The sequence below is a fragment of the Clinocottus analis genome, unplaced genomic scaffold (assembly GCF_023055335.1).
Source record: "Clinocottus analis isolate CAN_PGR_092001 unplaced genomic scaffold, fCliAna1.0.p SCAF_2, whole genome shotgun sequence".
In the NCBI taxonomy this organism is placed as follows: domain Eukaryota; kingdom Metazoa; phylum Chordata; class Actinopteri; order Perciformes; family Cottidae; genus Clinocottus; species Clinocottus analis.
Genome location: NW_027175931.1, coordinates 11,300,280 through 11,321,514, shown reverse-complemented (window position 1 = coordinate 11,321,514; position 21,235 = coordinate 11,300,280). Strand labels below are relative to the sequence as shown.

The window sequence follows — 21,235 nt, the reverse complement described above, 5'->3', positions numbered from 1 at the left end:
GTGCGTCGAGCCGACAGAGATAACATAATTGTTCAGGCGGTTTAGTGCAGGGATGTCACACTTTTTGCAAAACACTAGATCATCTAAGATTTGATGTTACTCAGAGATCTCCCCTCATATAAGCTTTTGTCTGTTTGGCAGCACTCACCTCTGCTTGACAAGCTTGACGTTCAGGATTTCACTTGAGGATATCATAAAATATAATAACATGCAAGGAGAAAGAAGGAGTGACTGTACTTTTCTTTTTGATGGAACCTGTGAATCAACCATATAAAAAGGCTGTCAGAGAGAGTAGATGCATTTGAAAAACAACCGAAAAACAAAAAAGGTGAGTTTAAAAAGAATGTCTTTCTTTATCTTTATTTTTGACTTTTCTTTTTAAAACTGGTAAATATCCTTTTTAAGTTACAGATTATTAGAATTGTGTTTTCCCCTTATTCGCCTTTAGGCAGTACACTAGTCCTGATTTTTTGAAAACTTCAATATCACACATCTGTAATGAAAACATGCCACACTATAAAGCTTAAATTCATCATATTTATCTTGATGTCATCAGTGTTGTTCATCAATGTTAATACTTGCTTGTATTATTAGATTTTTTTTTGAGGACTAGCTGCAGGTTATAGTTTTCCAAGTCTTTTATTTATCCCTACATGACAAGAGCTGTAGCCCCAAGCTATGATTTACAAATCCTCACAACACCTTTGTTGTAACTGTTGGGGGGTATTATTAGTTCAGCCTGCTTGCTGCTGCGTGCAGGAGGATCACATGAGGCCTTTAGGGGGATGGGCAGAGTTTCCAGAGGGTGGTATGGCTTTAAGAGTTTACTACCACCACTGCACTCACTCACTTATTCGCGCAACAGAAAGTTTGGAAGCCAGGCGAGCAGTGGGATACCGACGGATAGGAAGTGACGGGGGTGCATGAATTGCAGAGTGGGAGAAAAAGGGAGACGGCGAATATCAACACAAAGCAGAATTAGGAGCAACGTGCGATCATCGGACTGTTGGCTGTGGAGCAGCAGCAGCAGCAGCAGCAGCGGCAGCAGGGGGGGCTGAAATGCGCATGATCTTAACAACGCCGGAGCGAGAGACTTTCAGTGGAAGTGAACTCACGTTGAAGTGAAAAGCAGAGATTGGAAGTCCAGCTTCTTCTGTGTGATTTCCATGGCCGTGCGTGTGAGCGTGGAAAGTGCTGGCACGCCGGGGACCATACTGAGGGGCGACCTGTGAACTAGAACCCCCCCACTTTGAATATGAAGCAAAGGACTTTACGACCAAATCCAAGATCACAGTAAAGGGATATGAACGCGGACCTTTGGATTTCGCCTCGACTTTTTTTCCCCCTCTGTCTGCTTCCATTTCGCGTCTTTTGGGCATGTTTGCGAGTTGCGTCTCTGCGGCTTCAGCTCGGATACTGACCCGACTCTGCGCCCTGGTGCTGGTGGTCGCACTGGGACTGGGCTCAGAGTTGCGGGTCCGGGTCCGGCTCGCGGACGGACTGGTGACCGAGGAGGTTTTGGAGGCGGACAATGAGAGGGACTCGATATCGCTCGAATTCAAGCAGGGAGACGGGACACTCATCACGTTTCTGGCGGACTTCAAACAGGTGAGAGGGGGATCTATCTACCCTTTTCATGCTCATCGGTGTTGTCCCTTCGGAGAGCGTTTATCCGCTCATACTGCCACTCTGGTGAGATGTGATGCGGTGCTGTTAGAAAGTCTGTGGAGTATGAAAGTGTGACGACACATTCAGCCTGAATTAGAACTGGTTTCCACTGGCCCCAGCTCTTGGGTGCCACAATGATATATGGGGCTCCCTGAGAAGTCCCCAGTATTGGGTGTTTAATTCTCTGAAGGTAATGGCACATTGTAGACCGGGTTAGTCTAATGTTGAAAGCCATTCTTGCTCGTCCTTGAAATGAGTCAAAATCAAAAACCTATTCGACCCTATTCCTTGTTTTGGGGGACTTTGGGACCCCCTGGACATCTCTCTGGGACTCTTATGGGTACCCATCCTTCACTTTTTGAACCAGTGATTCAATTTAAATCATACAACAGTTTCACTTTATTGCAGCTTTCGAACCTGAATGGGGTCTGTTTTTAACATGAACAGAGAAACCTCTGCTCCAGCAAATCCAAGTCATGTCCCTCGGGGTGAGGTCTGTAGTCCAACAACAAAGTGTGATGGGCAGCAGTAGGTGACATAAAAGATCACTTGATGCCTTTTAATCTTTTATTTTTGTTGTATTGTCTCATAAGATCCAGATCCTATTAAGACTGAAATAAAGTACCCTTAATGGTGGTCAAGCTAAATACTTGTCTCCATCACAGTGTTATGGAAAAAAAAGCTGAAGCTTAAATGAAAACATCCCAAAAGCCTAAACCCCATGTGGCAGACTTTGTACCTTGCACAAAAACCTAAGTGGAATTTAGCAGTAGTTTCATTCATCTTTTTTCATCTTCGCTTGAGTTTGACAGAGGTCAAGGCAGCTGCTGCTCCTTAGATGTGGATGTCCACACACCCCCATACTTAGGATTTTTCTAAAAGTAGACAAGCAGATCAAGTGTCCCTTCCTAATCATTTGTGATTTCTTTTTTTCTTTCTTTTTTTAAGATCAAAGTGTTTCACTTTGGACAATGACTACCCAGAGACAGATGCATGTCAGTTCTGGAAGTAAAACTAAAACTGCATGAAGTGGGTGCAGGAGGGCACAGAGCAAAGGCATGTGTCTGTGATGGTTGCTGTCACACAGAAGCTGACAGGCTGGCGAGATGTGAAGGGGGAGATTTACCAGGATTAAGTGGGCATGTCTGACCTTTTTGTTCTGCACGTCTGGTTCACTAACCAAAACAGCTAATTTAGAGTTGAAAGCGAAGAGTCCGTCTCCCACAATCGTTGGTAACACTCCAATATAAAGACACATACACTAATCTGTGAGCATGGAGCCTTTGTTCGCTTCCCCCGTGTTGCTGCGTCCCTTTGCGCATGCACACGCACAGCCGTAAGAACATATGGTTTTGTTTATTTGAATAAAGCCAACATAACCTCTAGAATACCCCTTTTTTTCCCTCTCTGCAGCCTGATTTTCTCTGTTGTAAATTGGCCTCCTTGCCCCCCTCCTCTTCCTCCCACTCTGTGTCTCTGTCTCCCCAGCCCCCTCTGTCTCTTGCTCACTTCTTCCTGCTCTCTCCTAAATTTCTCCTGCATGTGGTTTCATTCAGTTAGCTCTTGTGCAGTATCTCCAAGATTTATGGAAAGTTGGAAGAGCTGTCACTTCCAGCTGCCATGAATATACAGTCCAGATTCAAGCCAGTAGGACGAAGAGTGTTTTAACAGGGATGTAAAACACTGGAGATTTCTAATGGGTACAGCACAGGTTAAAGTAGTCTTCCAGTTACTAAATATTGAGGAAGCAAGCTTTTCCTTTTTTTTAATTTTTTACCATCCAATTCTATATGATCGATTCATCCAGGATGGAGGAGCATGTGATCTTTGCTCTCACCAGGCGCATTAAAAGGCCTCTATAAATAATCCTCCGCTCTTGATCTTTTCTGCTTTGTGAATACGTGGCAAAGATGTGATTGTAAACGCTATAGTCGTTAGACACTGGCGGAGTGGTCTGCTGGATGTGAGAAGTTTAGTCAACCTTATCCAAGCAGTGAATCACTGTGAGAATCAGCTATGCTGTGATTTCAGGAGGGTTACGTTTGGTCTGAAGGCATGTACTCGTATGGAAAAGATGATGTGGTTTAACTGCATGACACCTCTGTGTCATTCCGAGTATATATCTCTCTATGAAGATTGTTGTCATGATTTATGGTGCCTGGTGCTTCATTATTCTTTTTTTCCTTTCTTTGCCCTGGAAGGGAGTTCCCATTCTATTCCAAACTATTACCACCAACTCTAAGTAGCAATAGTGAAGTATCTGGTTTTTACCAGTGTCAATTTTAATTCAAACACTAAAGAATTATGATTTATATTATTGTGTTTGTGACAGAAAGGCATCATGGTAGGGAGTTGGTCATCTGTAATTGTAAAGGGTTGCTTAATGTTCTTATGTTTTTTAGGGACATGCTATCTGGTATCACAGGAAAGAATTTCCAGCCAAAGCTACTCTAACAAGGGTAGAATTGCAGCAATGAGTGTGTAATATCTTGATGACGTGCTCAAAGTTAGTGTACAATTATTTTTTTTTTAACTCAAGACACATCAGATTTGCTGTTGTAGCCTCAAATAGACTATTCTTTTTCCAGTCATTTGTCGATTTAGGACATCAATTTTCCCTCAACAATCACTGCAACGATTTATGGTCTCATGCAGTCTTAAGACCTTGAGCTGAACATAAACCATGTCTTGGAGTTAAATCCAATGGGAAATGTATCGCATATTTGGATCTTTCCAGATGTAGAAACTTTGTCAGAGAGGCTAATCAGTTTGTACTCTGTGTGTCTCGCTTTCATGTCCAGCTAGCGGGTTTGATCAATGCAGGAATGTGAGTGACTCCACAGGCCTCTCGGCTGAGTTAACACTTGAAGAAGGTTTAATTTCGGGGATGCAGTGGTGCAAAGCCATGTGCGTCTGTAGTTCCATGCTTACTGGCTCTATAATATAACATCTGTGACAACAGTTTCAACATTTATTTTTCTGTTTTGATTTATTTAGAGATTGAGGAAACATTTGATCACACTGATGGAGAATAATGAGAAAAGGGCTGTTTTTTTTTTTATTTGGAAAGCTTTCCGCCCACGCTAGTGTTTTCCAGATTGTGTTTTAACTGTCTGCTGTCCTCACAGAAATGCTCAAATAGTGAGAAGGTGTTTAAAGATTGCCTTTTGGGGATGCAGAAGCCACTTCAGGCAGTATCTTTATCACTGAAGACTGAAACTTTTTGTTAAGCGTCACTATCCATGATACAAAAATAATCCACTTTTGAGAGTACTTTTCAGTGCTGGAAAGTCTTGCGTGTAGCCACATCAGTGTTCACGTGGCATGGGAGTGACCCATTGCTATGCTGATTGGTCACGGGAGCAGCAGATGTTGGAGGCCACTTGACACTATCTCACACTATCATGTTAAATGGGTCTGGATTTAGTAAACAATGGCACTGTGGTAAGAATGAGCTTGCAAGCTGTTTTTATTGATTCTCTTTTCATTTCAGCATTATAAACAGCATTGTGTTTCAGCCAGGGGCATATTTATTTACCCTTCGGTCAAATCACTCTAGTGTATATTGTGGTTGTCTTCAAAGCGCAGAGGCTTTATGGATACGCCCAGCTTGCTGTAAGAATGAATTGGAGATTCTTCACACACCCTCATGTGCTATGTCAAACACAGGATTAAAAGGCTTGGGGGTGGGGATGCAGGTTGTTTGGCCTTTCTTTGTGCCCTTCCTTTGGGATCTACAGTAGAGTATCCATGATGCATTTTGGCAGACGCCTGTTCTCTCACAGCCATATCACATACTGCATCACATGGTTAAATTGTTCTAATGGCTTTGGGCCGGGGCCTTTATTTGCTATTAGGCAAACTCTCCGGCGTGGGAGGCCTTCTGGCAATCCATTTAGCTCTTTCTTGTTATTGGGATACTGACGTTTGCCAAATGAAGCAACTGACTGTTGTTTTTGATGACAAATACTGTATGTACATCAGTTGCAAGTCGGTGCAGTCACTCCATTTTATGCCTGGCTTTTTTTCTTCTTTTTCTGGCTGCCACACCTTGCTTTGCGCTCAAAGCCTGAAACACCATCCCACTTTGTCACTTGCACAAACTTGCAACGTCTGTTTTCACAGGCAAGTGTCACCTGTTCCGGAAACTGTTGCTGTTTCAGACACCGTGGAGGACGCATCATAGGGGCACATAAGTTTTCCTCTGTCGGTTGTGAAAGGTCACAGAGTCAACTGTGAGACCCCGACGCTCGTCTTGCAGTAGTTGCTCAGATATTTCAGCTTTTCTTTACGTTGCCCAGTGCCTTAGAAGAACTCTACTTCTTCTCATTTTCACTCGTCATGCTATGACTCCTTTCAGTGTGGGAAAGAGAAACTCCACAAACGAGTTACTGCCTCACAACTTCATCAGAGGTACTGCACCGCGATTGCTTGTGTAGAAAGTGACTTCACTTTCTTGACATGTACCTTGGAATTTGAGTATATGAAGATCTTGTTGGGTTACTCTGTGGTGAGAAACAAATGCACAGATTCATTGTATACCTGGAGGTGTTTTTTTTATTTATTGTACTCCTTTTCAGTTTGTTCCATTGCAATAGGATTAGGTGTATGAACCCATACACTTAATCTTTCTCTTGGCCGCCCTTTTGTTCCCTCCAGGAAAAAAATCTTCCATCGCACTTGTTGTGGCCCTTCAAGGCATCATGAAGGCCCCTTTGGCCTCTTGTGGCCCCTCAGCCCCTGTTGATGTCTTTATCCTTTATCCTCCTCCTGCCAGCAGACCAGATGTTGGTCTGTATTTCTGCTGATAAAGAAAAGGCTTCCCATTCCCACAGACATGCAAGGAGAGAGGATACAGCAGAGAGTTGGACAGCTATGATTCAACTTTTCTATTTTAATCATTTACAGAAATCAGGGATCATGGTCTTCAGGGTGCTTTGATGGACCAAAAGACAGGAGTTGCATTGTGCATAGTTGTGATCATTTCAATATACCTCAAGGTTTTAAGATTGCAGTTGGAAACAAAACAACAAAGGGTTGGGTTTCCTCCACCAAAGCTTCTATTGTGTCTTGAAATGTCCTTTTTGTCAAGTTCATGGCTGTGTCTTTTTGACTAGCTCAACCTGGTAAGTTTCAAACTAGATGTTTGACTTAACTGTCCAACCCTTGTGACAGATCAGTCGGTTCTGGTGCTTACGGTATATGGGTCCACACCTGGGAAGGTATTACATCATCCATTCTCTTGTCAAATAAACTGTGCTGGTGTTACTTTTCCAGTCATAAAACACAGCTTGTATTGTCAAATTTCTGAGAAAGAGCCAGGGATGTCTAGAAAAGAAAGCGATGCTCGATTTACCTGTTTTAAAGAAACTTTTGCAAGTCACATTTTGTAAATGGATCAGTAAAAAATACATTTCCTGTGCCTTTCACTCGGGTGCCAGGTCACACACTAAATTGAAACTTGTTTAATGACAATTTAAATGAAATAATTATATTTTGCTGGGGATTTATTTTTTTGTGTGAAAATATATGGCTTTAGAAAATGAGATGGTTGACATGATCCCACAATGTTAAAATGCCTCCTTATTATACAGCTGTTTGTTTGTCCTCTGCAACCGGATATGAAAGCTGCGGGACAGCACTTCAAGGCCCGAATGGGGCTGTAGCCATCTTTATTGTTTATGCCTTATCTATCGGACTCATTTCCTTCCCCGTTAGCACCCACTGTTTGTCCTCCTCTCATTTCCTGAGTGCAAAGTCTCCATGAGCAGTTTGGGTGTCCGGATAATTGTATCCAGATTCTGTGTGAGTGAATAGTTCCCCCATTGTGGTCTGCACATACTTTTCTCAGGTTTGAAGACTTTTAAAGTCTGCATTGGACACGGGTGGTGGAGTGTTTGTTTGCATTTCTGAGTTAATGTGTTAACACTCAAGTAAGTAAGTAAGTTACCATCCAATAGCCAAAGTGTTTTTATCCTCCATTCAGTGGCACTGCTTACTAATTGGTTCACTCTTGGGACAGCCAGGTGTGACCGGCTCAAATGTGACTCCACATTCCTGCCTTTGGAGCCTGTGTAATTAGCTTCAAGTGAAGCATTTCTTAGCGCAAGCGGCTTTTCTTCCGCTTCTTTTGTCTGTGTGAGTCTGTCTCTTCCTCTCCCCCTCTGTCTCCCAACATGATCTTTAATCCCTGCCAACACCTGTGCTCTTGGACAGGGCTGCCCTCATGAGCCAAGGCAAATATCCTCCCCATCGCCAAACACGGTAAATCCATGTGTTGTTTTTAAAAGGGAGTCTTGGCCATTTGGGCAGGTTAGCGGTGCTAAAAAGTAAACGCAACCTCTCATCACCTATGTATCTACAAATAAAGGCCAATGGATACGCTAATGACAGCAGAAGAAAACAATCTCGTGGCTAGTTTTTTGTGTGTTCCTGCTCTAACAGCTCACTTAGAAAAAAAAAAGGAATTCTCAAATACCCACTCAAACCCAAAGTGTTTCCAAATGACTCATGAGAGCGTGGCTGACCAACAGCCCTCCACAGCCAGCCGTCGGCCTTATCAACAGACAGGGTCTTTAGAGGGGATTGAAATACAGGAAGGACCTCCTGCACAGGGGATAGCTACTGGCACACTGTTTGTTTTCATGTGAGTGCTCATGTGTTTGTGTGTGTTGGAATGTCTATTCATGCATGCAAGTGTGAGTTGGCACTGTTACTACAGCTCCCAAAGTGAGATGTACATGTCTTGCAGTTCTTCTTTCACTAGGAAGTAAAAAAAAGAAAGAAAAAAAGAAATCTCTTGATAGAAAATACCCTGATAATTCTTTCAATTTAGGGCTTCACACCGTTCTCATTTTCACAGCCAGTAAACCAGGTGTGTCCACTGTGAATGTGTAGCTGGGTTACGACCACGCTGATGGAGAATGCTCACTGTAAATGGCAGCCTTTAAGTGTGTGAATGGGCCATTGTGCACCTCTTAAATAACCTGGCCCACCAAACGTAACCACCAATGAAACAGCCCCCCACCTCTCTCCTGTTTAACAGGTCTCTGCGTTACCCACTCGTCGGCTCACATGAATACAGACTTGTGTTTGGCTCTCGGCCAGTGGTAGTTTGTCTGCAAGTGGACTAAGGTGTCCCGGGTGTCAAGGAGCAATGCTTAGGAATCTGTACTTGTTTGGATTATTTATAGCCATGCCGACATTTACTCTGCTCTGGTAGGGGAAAAACTCAAGGCCTTCCTGTCCTTTGATTATGGTATTACCCACCTTATTCAAGGCAGGGAAATGTCACTCTTTTAATTCTTAATGTCTGTATCTGGTGATTTTCTCTAAACATTGGTCTGCAAGCCTTTAATTTCATGTAGGTCTGTAGAAATGCAATTTTACGGGGTGACTCATCTTCCTGATATAGGCTTCACTTCTTTAAGGAGTAGTTGGGATATTCAAATGTCCTTACTCTTCATTTTCAAACTAAAGCAGGCCCACTTGACTCTGATGTCCTAAAGTTGTATTAGGGGCATTAACTTTATTTACAGTTTGATAATCAGGGATTATTAAGCAGAAGTTGACACAATTGTTATCCAAGCCTGCAGCCTTAGATAACTTTGTTCATGACTAGCTCTCTCCTGGTGTTGGAATATGTAAAAACCCCTTTAATCACACCACTGGACAGTTCATTCTTTTGTGCAGTGTTTTTTTTTATCACACTTTTCAGTGTGTCTGCACATACGAGTCAGTGTGTGCATGCAACGGTGCTGGTTGCAGGCAAGTACAAGAGAGGCTCGTCTTATCAAAACAAACAGTTGGATTCAGCAGCTCTGTCTGCATGGAAATGTGGAGATGACGTCATTGTTATTACTGTATTTGTATTTAGAAGTCATGCTAATTATTATCTTTATATCACAAACCATTAAGACATCAACACCGGTTTGTTACTTCTCCTTCACTGTTGGCTGGAGATGAGATTAATTTCACTGTCTTTTTTATTTTTTAATACCTGTATATTAAAATGAATAGTGTGAGGGTGAGACGAGCGATGTAGATCCAACCCACAAATTGTTGTTTTTACAACACCGTTTTGTGAAGATTAAACAAGGAAGAGGTTACGCCTCAATTGAACTTTAGAGATGCAGGTAAGTGGATATTGTTATCTTCAGAGAGAGCCAGGCTAGCTAAACTAAGCTAGGCTAATCATTGCTGGCTGCAGCTACATATTTACCCAATATGTCAAAAAATCTCATTAAGATGTTCTACTGTGTGCAGATGTCTTGACACAAAGTTACATCAGAAAATCAAGCCACAGTAAGTAAGCACTGCTGCTCTCCCCTCTCCCTCGCTGGCCTCAATCCAACTGCTGGGTTGGAGAAGTAGACAATCATTAATCTGGACACATAATGACACAAGAGGAGGAGGAGAGCTCAGCTTCTGCACTTTGCCCATGAGTAAGATCCAAAGAAGCAGAGTTTGTGGAGCTACCCTGCTCCTCTGTAATTACCCACAGAGCCCTGGGGCAAATCTATGTGGCTGACACAAATTCTCTCTCTGTCCGTCTGTCTGTCTCCTCCACCCCCCACCCCACCCTCACCGTACACACAATGTCCCCCTACGTACACACAATGTCCCAGTGTAGCGCCATGTGTCTGCACTCTGGGAGGTCCTGAAGTCATGGCCTCTGCGTCTCCCTACACTTGAGGGGAAATGACACTCTTGGCCGTCTCTCTGTTGGCATTGTACTCCCTCTTCCTTACTTCAACTTTGTTCTTCTTGTAATAAGAGTACTGTGTTACTGGTAGTATGGCATTATTTGATGTATTTAACGTCAACTCTGTTTTTAATGTTCAACTGTTTAAATACGCTGATCAGCTCACAGAGATGTGTGAAGGGAAAAAACAGAGGTTATTGTCGTATAAAGCCTGTGAATCAGTAATTTGCTTTCCAAGGATCATATAGTATTTCATGATTGACTTGTGCAATTCCCATGCTTTTATAGTACGCCTGCCAGAAACTCTTTTCACAGACAAAAATGGCCGAGGGACCAGTGATCATGCAAAGTAGTCTATAATGAACTCCAGAGCGTAAACGCTCCTATGGCATGTTGTGTGGCTTTCTTGCCAGTGTGTACACTTCTGCATACAGGAAGTGGAACAGAGGAGCCTTAAGGAGAATTCAATGAGGTTATCTCGGCGCTGTTTAACTATCTCAGAGTCCTCAGGGAGTGAAAGCCTTCAGACTGCGACTCCTCGGCAGCCTGTTTGCTTCAGACGGGAGTGTGAAATGCGGAGGAGGGGTGTGTGGGACTGTATCTGTCTTGAAGCCAAAGCCAGCGAGGGGGTGGGGGGTGTCTGAAGAGGAGGACAGGTCTGCTGCTCTGCTCTCTTCACTGTTGAAGCTTCCCATCATGCTTTGCATACCCTCTCGCAGAACTTTTTATGGCCTTGGGTTTGGCGCCAGATCTCTCACACACTTGCCAACAGCAACAAGTTTTCTGGTGCGTTCTCCACTATCACTTTCCTACCTCCACATTTCCACATAAAACAGTGCCGAAAAATGTTTCTGACTTTTACGGCATGTGAGGAAACTCTGATAAAGTTTGTCAAGAAACAGGCCTCGCACCTTAATTTGACAGTTCAAGTAACCAGACTATGACTGGACTCTGGAGCGATGTTGCACAGGTCTACAGACAAAACGTATCTACAAAGTGTCGCATGAGGCTCGATGAGCAGGGTGAACACAAACCCCTCTTTACTTTTAGCAGACATTAGTTTGAACGGCTTTGATCTCCACATATTGAATTACTCTGTCGGGAAAAGGGCTACATTAAGTATCGGAATGGAAAGAATATGTGTTGCAGTCCGTATGAGCCTGCACATATAAACTGTAAGTTATCATAGCCTCGCTTCATTCACCACTTTAATGTCTTCTGGGAACCGTCTGTTTATCCGTTCAGCCAGTCATCTCTCATCCTTTATGTCTCGCAGGATGTGAAGATATTCCGAGCGCTGATCCTGGGCGAGCTTGAAAGAGGACAGAACCAGTACCAGGCCCTGTGCTTCATCTCTCGCCTCAGCCGCAATGAGATCATCCCGAGCGAGTCCATGGCCCGTCTCAGACAGGTATGATGTCATGGCGTCGAGCTGCATTTATGCGTTATGTGTACTATCAACATTTTCAGCGCTTGGAAAATTCGATGAAATGTATTGCTCTGAGGGTGTGAACACTGATCATTTATGTGGTCTGTGCAGAAAAACCCTCAGGCCATTCGCTTGGCAGAGGAGCGGCGAGGACTGGAGCAGCTGGAGATGAGCGCCGCGGTCAATATAAGTCAGGCGTCTCAACTCAGCTCCCACATCCACAACATGTGCAGCGAGGCCCGGGAGGCCATCTATACCAGGGAGTCCGATGTGAGACACTGGCTGGACAAAGGTCAGAGGTCATCTAATGTTTGTTCATCAGTGAAACCAGCATACATTCTATAGTGGCATATTGCCCCTTCTTGTCCTCTTATCTGTCTCTCCTCTCTCCTGTGCATGCAGATTGACTAACCTATCTCTCCTGACACGCTTTATCTACCAGATGCTCTCTATCTTTGCTGTTTCTATCAGCCAAACACTTCTTCCCACTTCATTTTAGTGATCTTCGTGCTATCTTGGGCTTTTTGTTCATGCTATCTATGTTTACCTTCCTCTGTGTACTTTCCTAATCAATCTTCCACTTAAAAAAAAAGAAAGAGGCGAAACATCTCTAAACATTAGAGTAGAATCATCACATTTACCGAGATTGAGACCATTTTTTATCAACAATTTGTTTCTAAGGCCTTTTTGCAGTGTATTCAGTATTTTAATAGCAATGAAGTCCAAATTATTCAGGCTGTGGCGAATCCGTATGACGGCACTATTGTCCACTGACAGCACTGTTACAGAGGAAACAATGTTGATGGTCATGGTTCACCGTGCACTACGCACCATTATCAGCAAAGGGAATCGCACTAGCATCTCCTTTGCATAACAAAGCTTCCCTTTTACTGCCCCGCCTTTCCTTTTTTTCGCCACTTTGTCCGCCCTCATCGGTTCAATACCGTATTGAATGGAGTGAAATCAGAAAGAGAATCATTCACACAACTCAATGATGGCTTGCTTTTGTTTTTAATACCACAAGGGCTGATAATCATGTCCCTCTCATGTCTGTGTTATAGGAGTGGATGGCTCCATATTCGAGGTCCTGCCCCAGACAACAACAGAGGCGCCCAGCTTTCAGGCCTGTCACTCTACTAAAGACTTGTGGCAGCCCTGTCTCTGCACATACAGTATGCGTCTGGAGTGGTACCCATGTCAGCTGAAGTACTGCCGCAGCCGAGACACCACAGGCAAAGGCTCAACCTACAAGTGTGGCATAAAGAGCTGCAGCAAAGGCTACCATTTTACTTACTACGTTCCACAAAAACAGCTGTGCCTATGGGACGAAGAGACCTAGCATTTAGTTGTGGATGGTTACGGGAAGAGAAATACTGCATTTTCTCCCAGCCAAACCGGTGTTTCCCCACCCAAGCTATTCAAAGTAAACACAGTAACACTGGACCTCGGTTTACGTGACGTGAAATTAAACTTGCTCAGGTTGGGGAGATCCAGATGTTCAAGCTGAAATAGAAACAAATTCAGGTTCCAATTGAGACCAAAACTTTTGAGGAAGGAGAGCTGCAACACGCTCGAAGAGGACCCACTGACTTTCAGCCTTTCCTTGGAAAATGACATATTGTTATCAACTATAATGTGACTTTTCAAAGAAGCTGTCACTTTTGTGCCTTTTTTGGAGAAGTTATTGTAGCAGATTACAGATGCCAACAACAATAACCTCCCAAACAACCTATGGTATGCACAAAGCTGGATCGTGCATTTCTGGTCAATTTAAAAACCAGCGAAGGAAGAACTGAGTCCCACTCTGATCACAGGAGACAAAATCTGCCATCCTGGTGAAGGGAAATTTGGATGGTTGAGTTTTCTTTCCTATAAAGCTCTGTGAAAAATAGTTTTTAGCCAGCTTTGTTTATAACAATTTAAGATGGCGGACAATAGAAATGCTTCCTCAATGCTGGCTTTATTTATTTCGGTTGCAAAGTGAAATTATTGGGGAGTATTTTTGTATCTTTTGCATTAAATAAGCTCATAGTCAAAACCACAGGTCCTCAATAACAATAAGTATTCACACACATTTCAGAGCATGTAGACCTTTTTGAGCTTGGATGTTGTTTTATAGATGTGTCATGCTACTTTGTTGCCAAGTTTTCATGGTTTATATAGTTTGGATAAACAGATGCATTATATTCGTATTAGGATAGCAGTAGTTTTGCTTTGCCCCATCAACATGCCCGCCAATCACATTCTGTTTAAAAGTGCCAAATAAAGCAAAGTCAAAGAAATTGTTGTCAAAAGAAGGGAGTAATGTTTCAGTGTCTAGAACCTCGCTTGTATTCGTGGTGTTTTTTCATATCAGGATTCACAAAACTGTGGCCTTTTTCAATAATATATACTGCCATCTTCTGGTTAAACAATGTTTCTGTTTTTTTATGTTTATTGGTCGCATCCCAATCTCAAGTTGTGTTTTCATTTTTTCAGTTTTGTCGGTTCATCCCAGCAGTTAAATATCTATAATTTATGCAACTCCAATCCCTGATAATATTTCATGCGTAATTCAAGACTCATTTCTCTCACTTGTTGGACCAAATTTCATTTTGTCTGTCTGTTCTTAAGAGAAGTAGGTTTCCAGTATGACCTCCATCTTCATTTCAGTCTTTACTGCCATATCAAAAGATAATTGTGTGTTTTGTGTGTCATGCTAACTAAAGAACCAAATGAGTGGAACATTTCTATTTGTGACCTTTACTGGTGATGAAGTGCCTTAACATTTCCACTGATATATTTGCTATGTAATTGTAGATTTAAGTTTGTAAACATATTTTTTTCTATGAAAGAGTTTTAAATATGTTGTAAAAAGTTGGAGAAAATTAAGCAGTTAGATAATGTACCATATAAGAGTTTTACATGAATTCAATAAAGTCTTTCTTTGCACTGCATACAGTATTATGTATTTGTTTTTTGTAGGGGGTGGGGGCATTTCACATCTTGATTAGACAATTTACAGTAAAGAGCAGACAGAAAATAAGTAGGGAAAGAAAAAGGCAACATTAAAAGGTCAGAGGCTGGACTCCATAAGTAATGTTGGGGCTGTGTAATTAGCATCTTAAATCCCTTGTACACCAAGATGCTTCCTGATGTTAAATTGTATTGATAACTTGAAACGTCATTGTGTTCTTGTGGAATATATCTGTTTACTGACCCCACTCATGGGAGGTCCAGCTCAAGTAGGCTACACCTGCAGCAAAGGGTGGGATTGGGGGTACAGATGAGATTTTATCTGCAACCCTTACACCACCGTTCAGACTTTCATTACAAATGCAGCACTATTAGTATTCTGAATAATGAATAAACAATGCCGTTCTTCCATTTTGTCCCCATTGCTGGAGAACATACGTGTAATTCCCGCTATTGGCCACACGGTGCCGCCCCTGTTCAGGAAAAGAAGAAGCCACTTCCCATCGCTACGAGAAGACAGCAGGAAGGATGGAAACGTACTTTTTTCTATTAAACATTAAATAAGCCTCCCATGACCTTTAATTACGGCCTTTTTTTCAAGCAATACAAGCAGGGCACATTCTCGCTTATTCTACTAGTGGCTCCGTTATTCATGTGCAGCGACTAATAAAATGGATGAGCAATAAGGATGCTGGAGAAGGCTGCGCTCACGTGAACGACAACAAAAAGCGGGCACCGTGTCTGCTAACAAACCTTTGACATTCTCCTGCAGAAGCCTTCACGGAAAGACACCTTCACAGAAAACAAACCAAGAGACAGCTGCATGTTCACGGTGAAGGTAATTGTGCTTCACTGCATGTGTGGACGCGTAATAATCCCACAGACAGACGCGTCGTTAGCCCTTTTGAACGATAGCTCGCTCCCGGTTAGTTTGCTAGCATGCAGCTAACTGGGTAAGTTAGTCCGCTGCTGTTGGAGCATCCAGGGAGCTCCTTCTCTTTCGGTCCAGCAGCAGCAGCTGCTGCACACGGACACGCAGATACATTGTTGTAGCGAAATGGAGCCAAGCCTATGAACTACCTCCACATATCTCATTAAAAAAAAAAAAAGTCGTTAGCAGTCGTAGTGTCTCAGGAAAGGTCTGCAGCCCCACAGGATACAACACAGGACCGGTTTATAATGAATGGCATACAATCTACAGTCTATATTTCCTCATATTGCTATATAAAGAAAACAGCTGGAATGTGAGCGGTATCTTCCGGGGTTTCATTAGAATTATTTATGTATACTACTTTGTGTTGTATGCTATTAGTAGTTTGTAGCATTGTATAATTTAATTTATGGTTTGTCCTTGCGTGTTTTATCTTTTGTTTTTGTGTGTTGTTGCTGCTGCTGTTGTTGTTTGTGTGTGTGTGTGTGTGTGTGTGTGTGTGTGTGTGTGTGTGTGTGTGTGTGTGTGTGTGTGTGTGTGTGTGTACTGTTTGAACAAATGTGCCACCTGTAGACAGAAGAATAGAAACGTTATGTATAAACATTCCCTGCCTCTCCCATGTGAAGATACTATGCTTTCCGTATGTGTAATTGTTTAAAGAGTAGGTTTGGGATTGTTGCTCAACATGCCATTTGAAGACATCACATTGGGTTACAATGGGCACTACAAAAAGGTGGCAACTACAAAATAGTTTGTAGTTGCCTCCCTATTTTGCCTCCTAGTCACCAAAACTGTTGGGTTACAAACAAACTGAGTTGTCCTCCTGCATTTAGTATTACGGCTTCACCTCCCACTTCCACTCTTAAACCCGTGCATCCACAGAGCAATACATTTAGTTATTTTTACACGTGTCATTTATTGGAGCTAAATTAAACTTCCTCTCATGAGAACTGTCTGAGGCCTCGCACCCAGTAACCTCTCATCTCATTTTGAAACTTGCTTTAAAGTCTTTGAGACTCAAGTGAACATCTTGTTCCAGTGGGCTTGACCGTCTGCATGGCCTCACCTCCTAGTACAAACGTCACAGCCGAAGAAGAGACGTCCCCCTCACCCCACCAGACCCTGGGCCGGCCAACTGTAGTGCTATTATAGTTCAAGCAAAGGCTAATTGTTGGTCTCTTACAAAGGATTGCACAGTCCAAGACTCTGGACGGTAATGCAGTCTCTTTCTACTGTAAGCGATATTACAGTGAAAGATGTGCCTTGGTGCATCTTTATTCTTTCTGTGTGATGAAAAGTTGGCTTGATAGCTGCTGGCAGACACGTTTGTGAGAGAAACTGTACATTGGTTTAGTGGTTTTCCTCTTTGTTTTGTCTTCAGAAGAGACGATGGCAGCGGTTGTGGTCGGTGCTCTCCTGTGCATCTCTTGTTGGGTCTCTCTCTACTTCATCCTGTGTATCCTCAATGGCTCCAGGAGCTGCGAGTGGAACTGTCGCCTTGTGACTCTGGCACACGGCATCCTGGCAGTCTGCATCACAGGATACATCGGCTATGTGGATGGACCCTGGCCTTTCACTTATCCAGGTAGGACACTTAACCCTTTGTGAACTCAAATGATCACTGAAGGGACAAATCGATTGACATAGTTGCAGATACATTTATTGTCCGTATCGATTAGTTGTTTTAAGCTCTACATTGTCTCACATGTTGTTAAAAATCTATGTGACTTGAAACTCTTATTAGTGTGCACATTTTGACTCTGACCGCTAATTGGTGACCAAATCATTTGATCATTTCTGTTTTATTCCGTATGGCACAATGTTGTTAATGTGTTGATATTAATACACCTATGCTCCTTTCATATTCATAATTAGTTTTTCATCTTTGTGATTACATAATTGTTTTATTGCGTAAACAAACTGCCAAACTAAAAACACTTTGTTTCTAATGCCAGGTACGAAGAACACTCCTCTGCAGATAAGTGCCATGCTGGTGAGCCTGGGCTACTTCATTTTTGATATGGCCTGGTGTGTGTACTTCCGCACAGAGGGACCCGTTATGCTGGCCCACCACACCATGAGCATCCTGGGAATCCTGTTGACCCTGTGGTTGGGGGAGTCTGGCATTGAGTCCTGCGCCGTGCTCTTTGGCAGTGAAATCACCAACCCCCTCCTGCAGGCTCGCTGGTTCCTCAAACAGACGGGACGGTACAGGACGCTGACGGGGGACGTTGTGGACGTCCTGTTTGTGCTGCTGTTCGTGCTGATGCGTGTCTTTGTGGGAGGCACAATGCTGTACTGTGAGCTGATCTCCCCAAGACCCAGATTCTTTATTAAGTGTGGGGGAGTGGCTATGTATGCTCTATCCTGGGTGTTTATGGTGGACATTGTTCGATTCGCCATTCGGAAGAGAAAGAGCTGGCACAAACAGAAGACAGACCAACAAGAGACAGTGGCAGCTAATGGTCATGAAGGGAAGAAGGACTGATGGCTTGTGCTACTCCAAAGGAAATTTGTTTTTGTGTTTTTCACTCTGGACACTTAAGGGAAAGTACAAAGAAAATCATCTTTTGTATTTTGAAGTAATATTAAAAAAGTCAAAGTTTTCTATGTCGGGAAATGTTGTGCGACATCTGTCTGTGAGGTCCCATTTTTAAAACCACTGAATTTTATACAGTTATTGCAGCTGAACACAGTTTGATTATTGTGAAAATGTGCAATTAAAAAAACCATAGATATATTACTGGAAACCTACGCACTTTCTACAAACACAAAAACAGATGTTCCTTTTATTTGCAGTGAACTGTTGCCCAGTGGTGCTCCGAAGGAAAGCTGAATGTTAGGAAAGAGACAGTTTACATTTACTGTCCTCCATTTTAGACATTTTCAGTCATTTCAAAATGTTTGGATCAGTTCCTTCTCGTCTTGTAGTTTTTTTCTTCTTTTTCGTCTTAGGTAAACTTTGAGCAGATGTTAAAGGTGTACTCAGGGAGATGAAGTTATATCAAAAAGTTGGTATGGATTCCAGAGAACGTGTGTGATGTGTTTGCTTACTCTGTTTAATATACGTCAGAGCAACTCCTATGAATGTTTGCTTGCTGACGAAAGAACATTTCCTTAATTTTACTTCCCTCGTGTAAAGGGAGACATGGAGAGGAACATCTCAATAGCTCTACACTGGTAATTATTGTGCAGTCCTTTCAGATATTTATGTTAACTCTAACTACCTTGACATGTTTTGGTGAAATGGTGTCAGAATTTGTACTTTATGATTTCAAAAGATTGGCACTGTACTAACAGCTCCCACTTCCTATGATGGAGTTGTGTTTAAGTCTCACAAAGAGCTTGTCAGGCATGATAATGAAATACTATTTATTGTGAGCTGTTTGTACAGTGTCCCGGTCTTTCATCTGACTTCTTCAGTTACAGTTATTATGTCCAGCACCTTTTAAAATGTTTTTTGAGATGTACATGCTACACACTGTCATGACAAAATCTGTGCAATCATGTATCCATCTTATGTTTTTAGCCCCTAAAATGCCGGATAGTTATCCATGATCTACTGTCAGCAAAAAATCAAGATGATACAATTATATTGGGTTATTATCTTTCCTACAGTCATTTCAAATATACTAACATACAAAACATTTGTATTTAATTTTTGGATTTAAATGTGTGAAGAGTTAAGTCTGAGTTGTAATATTTAATGTGTGATTTTGCTTATATTTGCCATAATGTTATATGAATCATCAGAAAAATATTAATCTCAATATTGTGATATTTATTTCCGCTTGTCCAGACAGAACACACAAGTGCATTTAGGGATGAAAGCGGATGGATTGGGATTATAATGATTTATTCCGCTCCATGTCTGAATTTGTCAAGAAAGTTAAAACTACCAGGTTTTAACTTTGTGCTCAGACTTTATATTGTGTTCCTTTTATTATGTCCTCATCTTGATTGTTATAATACCATTTATGCTGCAGTAACATATTAAATCGCCTGTCATCCCTTTGTTTTCCTATATTTATATTTGATTTGTAGCGCTCACAGGGTCTCTATCTGGTTGCCACTGTTAAGAATCTTCTGAGCATCACTGTTATATCAAAGAAAGCAAAAATCTAACTGGTGTGTGCCTTAGTGTTCTGAATGTACTTTCATTATGGTTTGGTAGTTTTTATGTCTTGTGCTGTACTGTGAACCTTCCACCAAAAGCAAAGGAGTACTGAAGAACCATTTTTTAGTTTGGGATTTCATAATTTGCCTTTGTAATCCCTGAGTGAAGTCAAATAAATGTAATGGATTGTTTGTATGTTTTCAAATACATTTTAAACTACAGAATTGAAATAAAAACTAAAGAATCAGTTGCATTTGCATCATGAAATGTCATAGATACTGAATGTATTATTGGACTGAGAGTGAAGTTACCTAAACTGTCCACACGATGGTGGCATATCATTTATGAATGATTGGTGGGAAAACATGAGGACAGTCATTTGGCAATGAATACATTACAAAGAGGAAAACACTTTTACAGCATTGTCAGCTAAACATAGTGTCATATTGCACCTTTATCAACATGTGTTTTTGGTGTCCTTCTCAGCATGAATTGAACAGTTTAAACTTGTGCATTAAATACATTAGATCAGACATGTACACCTTTTGTATACAGTGTATTGCAAATACTGTACTCCTGTACAGCACAGTGTCAGCTACCAGAAACAGATAATACAAAATAGGACTGTGATGCACAGCACAGTGAAGATAATCATAGAGAGTGGATGACTTTACAGGATACTAAATGGGGAACACACGTTTGATAAAATAACAAAAATGCCCACCTACAGTAATTAAATATATATTCAATGGATAGCTGGTGGCTTCAATTAATATTAATGACTATCAATGAGTATGGATGCTGGTCTTGAAATATTGTGTACACTGACAGATTCATTTGAAATAAATACACAGACATGAATGAAAGACTTGAATATATGTTGCATTTTCTGTCAATTACACTCTTTCTTACACACTCATACAGCCACTCTTTATGTTCCTTTATCTTTCAAGCTTTCTTTGTGGATAAGTTAGGACAGTTTCACGAGGTTGTCTTCTTGTTGACGATGGACTAGGAGTGGACTGTAAGCTGTGAATAATAAACATAGTGACTGTTCTCTCAGTCCCAGACAAACCACAAACCGACGGAAAGCCATGAAAACCATAAAATAATCATACAACAACACACATAATCACCAAGTTAATCAACCACCTAAAGCAAAGTGCCTTCTTACTGGAAAAGGACTAGAGCTGGTTTCCCTGCCATGGAAATGCAAGCAATCACGCGAGAGGCATCCAACAACTGCAGTATTTTCTTCACCAATTTATCTATTGATTGAACAATCACTATGATGTTCAGTCTGTAAAACAGAACATATTTTATCGATTGATAGGTTTGTCTAAAAAAGAATGGTAAACTATCTGTGTATATAAAGTTGCTGATGTGGATTATTTACTGTTTGTATTACTTTTTTACTGTTTATTTAAATTA

The 21,235-nt window shown here is 41.8% G+C and overlaps 2 protein-coding genes across 6 annotated transcripts; both read left to right on the top strand.

Moving 5' to 3' along the window:
- The first annotated feature begins 882 nt into the window (after positions 1-882).
- On the top strand, positions 883-14,737 carry oafa (OAF homolog a (Drosophila)). The gene is made up of 4 exons (XM_068585229.1): positions 883-1,608; positions 11,649-11,783; positions 11,913-12,093; positions 12,863-14,737. Exons 1-4 carry the CDS (start codon positions 1,378-1,380, stop codon positions 13,138-13,140), a joined length of 825 nt encoding a protein of 274 aa, XP_068441330.1. The 5' UTR covers positions 883-1,377; the 3' UTR covers positions 13,141-14,737.
- Positions 14,738-15,266: 529 nt separating this feature from the next.
- Positions 15,267-20,051, top strand: tlcd5a (TLC domain containing 5a). Of its 5 annotated transcripts, none has more exons than XM_068584106.1 (3): positions 15,267-15,594; positions 17,072-17,272; positions 17,643-20,051. In XM_068584106.1, exons 2-3 carry the CDS (start codon positions 17,077-17,079, stop codon positions 18,173-18,175), a joined length of 729 nt encoding a protein of 242 aa, XP_068440207.1. In that variant the 5' UTR covers positions 15,267-15,594; positions 17,072-17,076; the 3' UTR covers positions 18,176-20,051. The 5 variants fall into 5 exon arrangements, with proteins under 5 accessions (XP_068440207.1, XP_068440208.1, XP_068440204.1 ...); XM_068584107.1 differs by having other exon boundaries at positions 17,069-17,272; positions 17,736-20,051; XM_068584103.1 differs by having other exon boundaries at positions 17,069-17,272.
- The last annotated feature ends 1,184 nt before the right edge of the window (positions 20,052-21,235 follow it).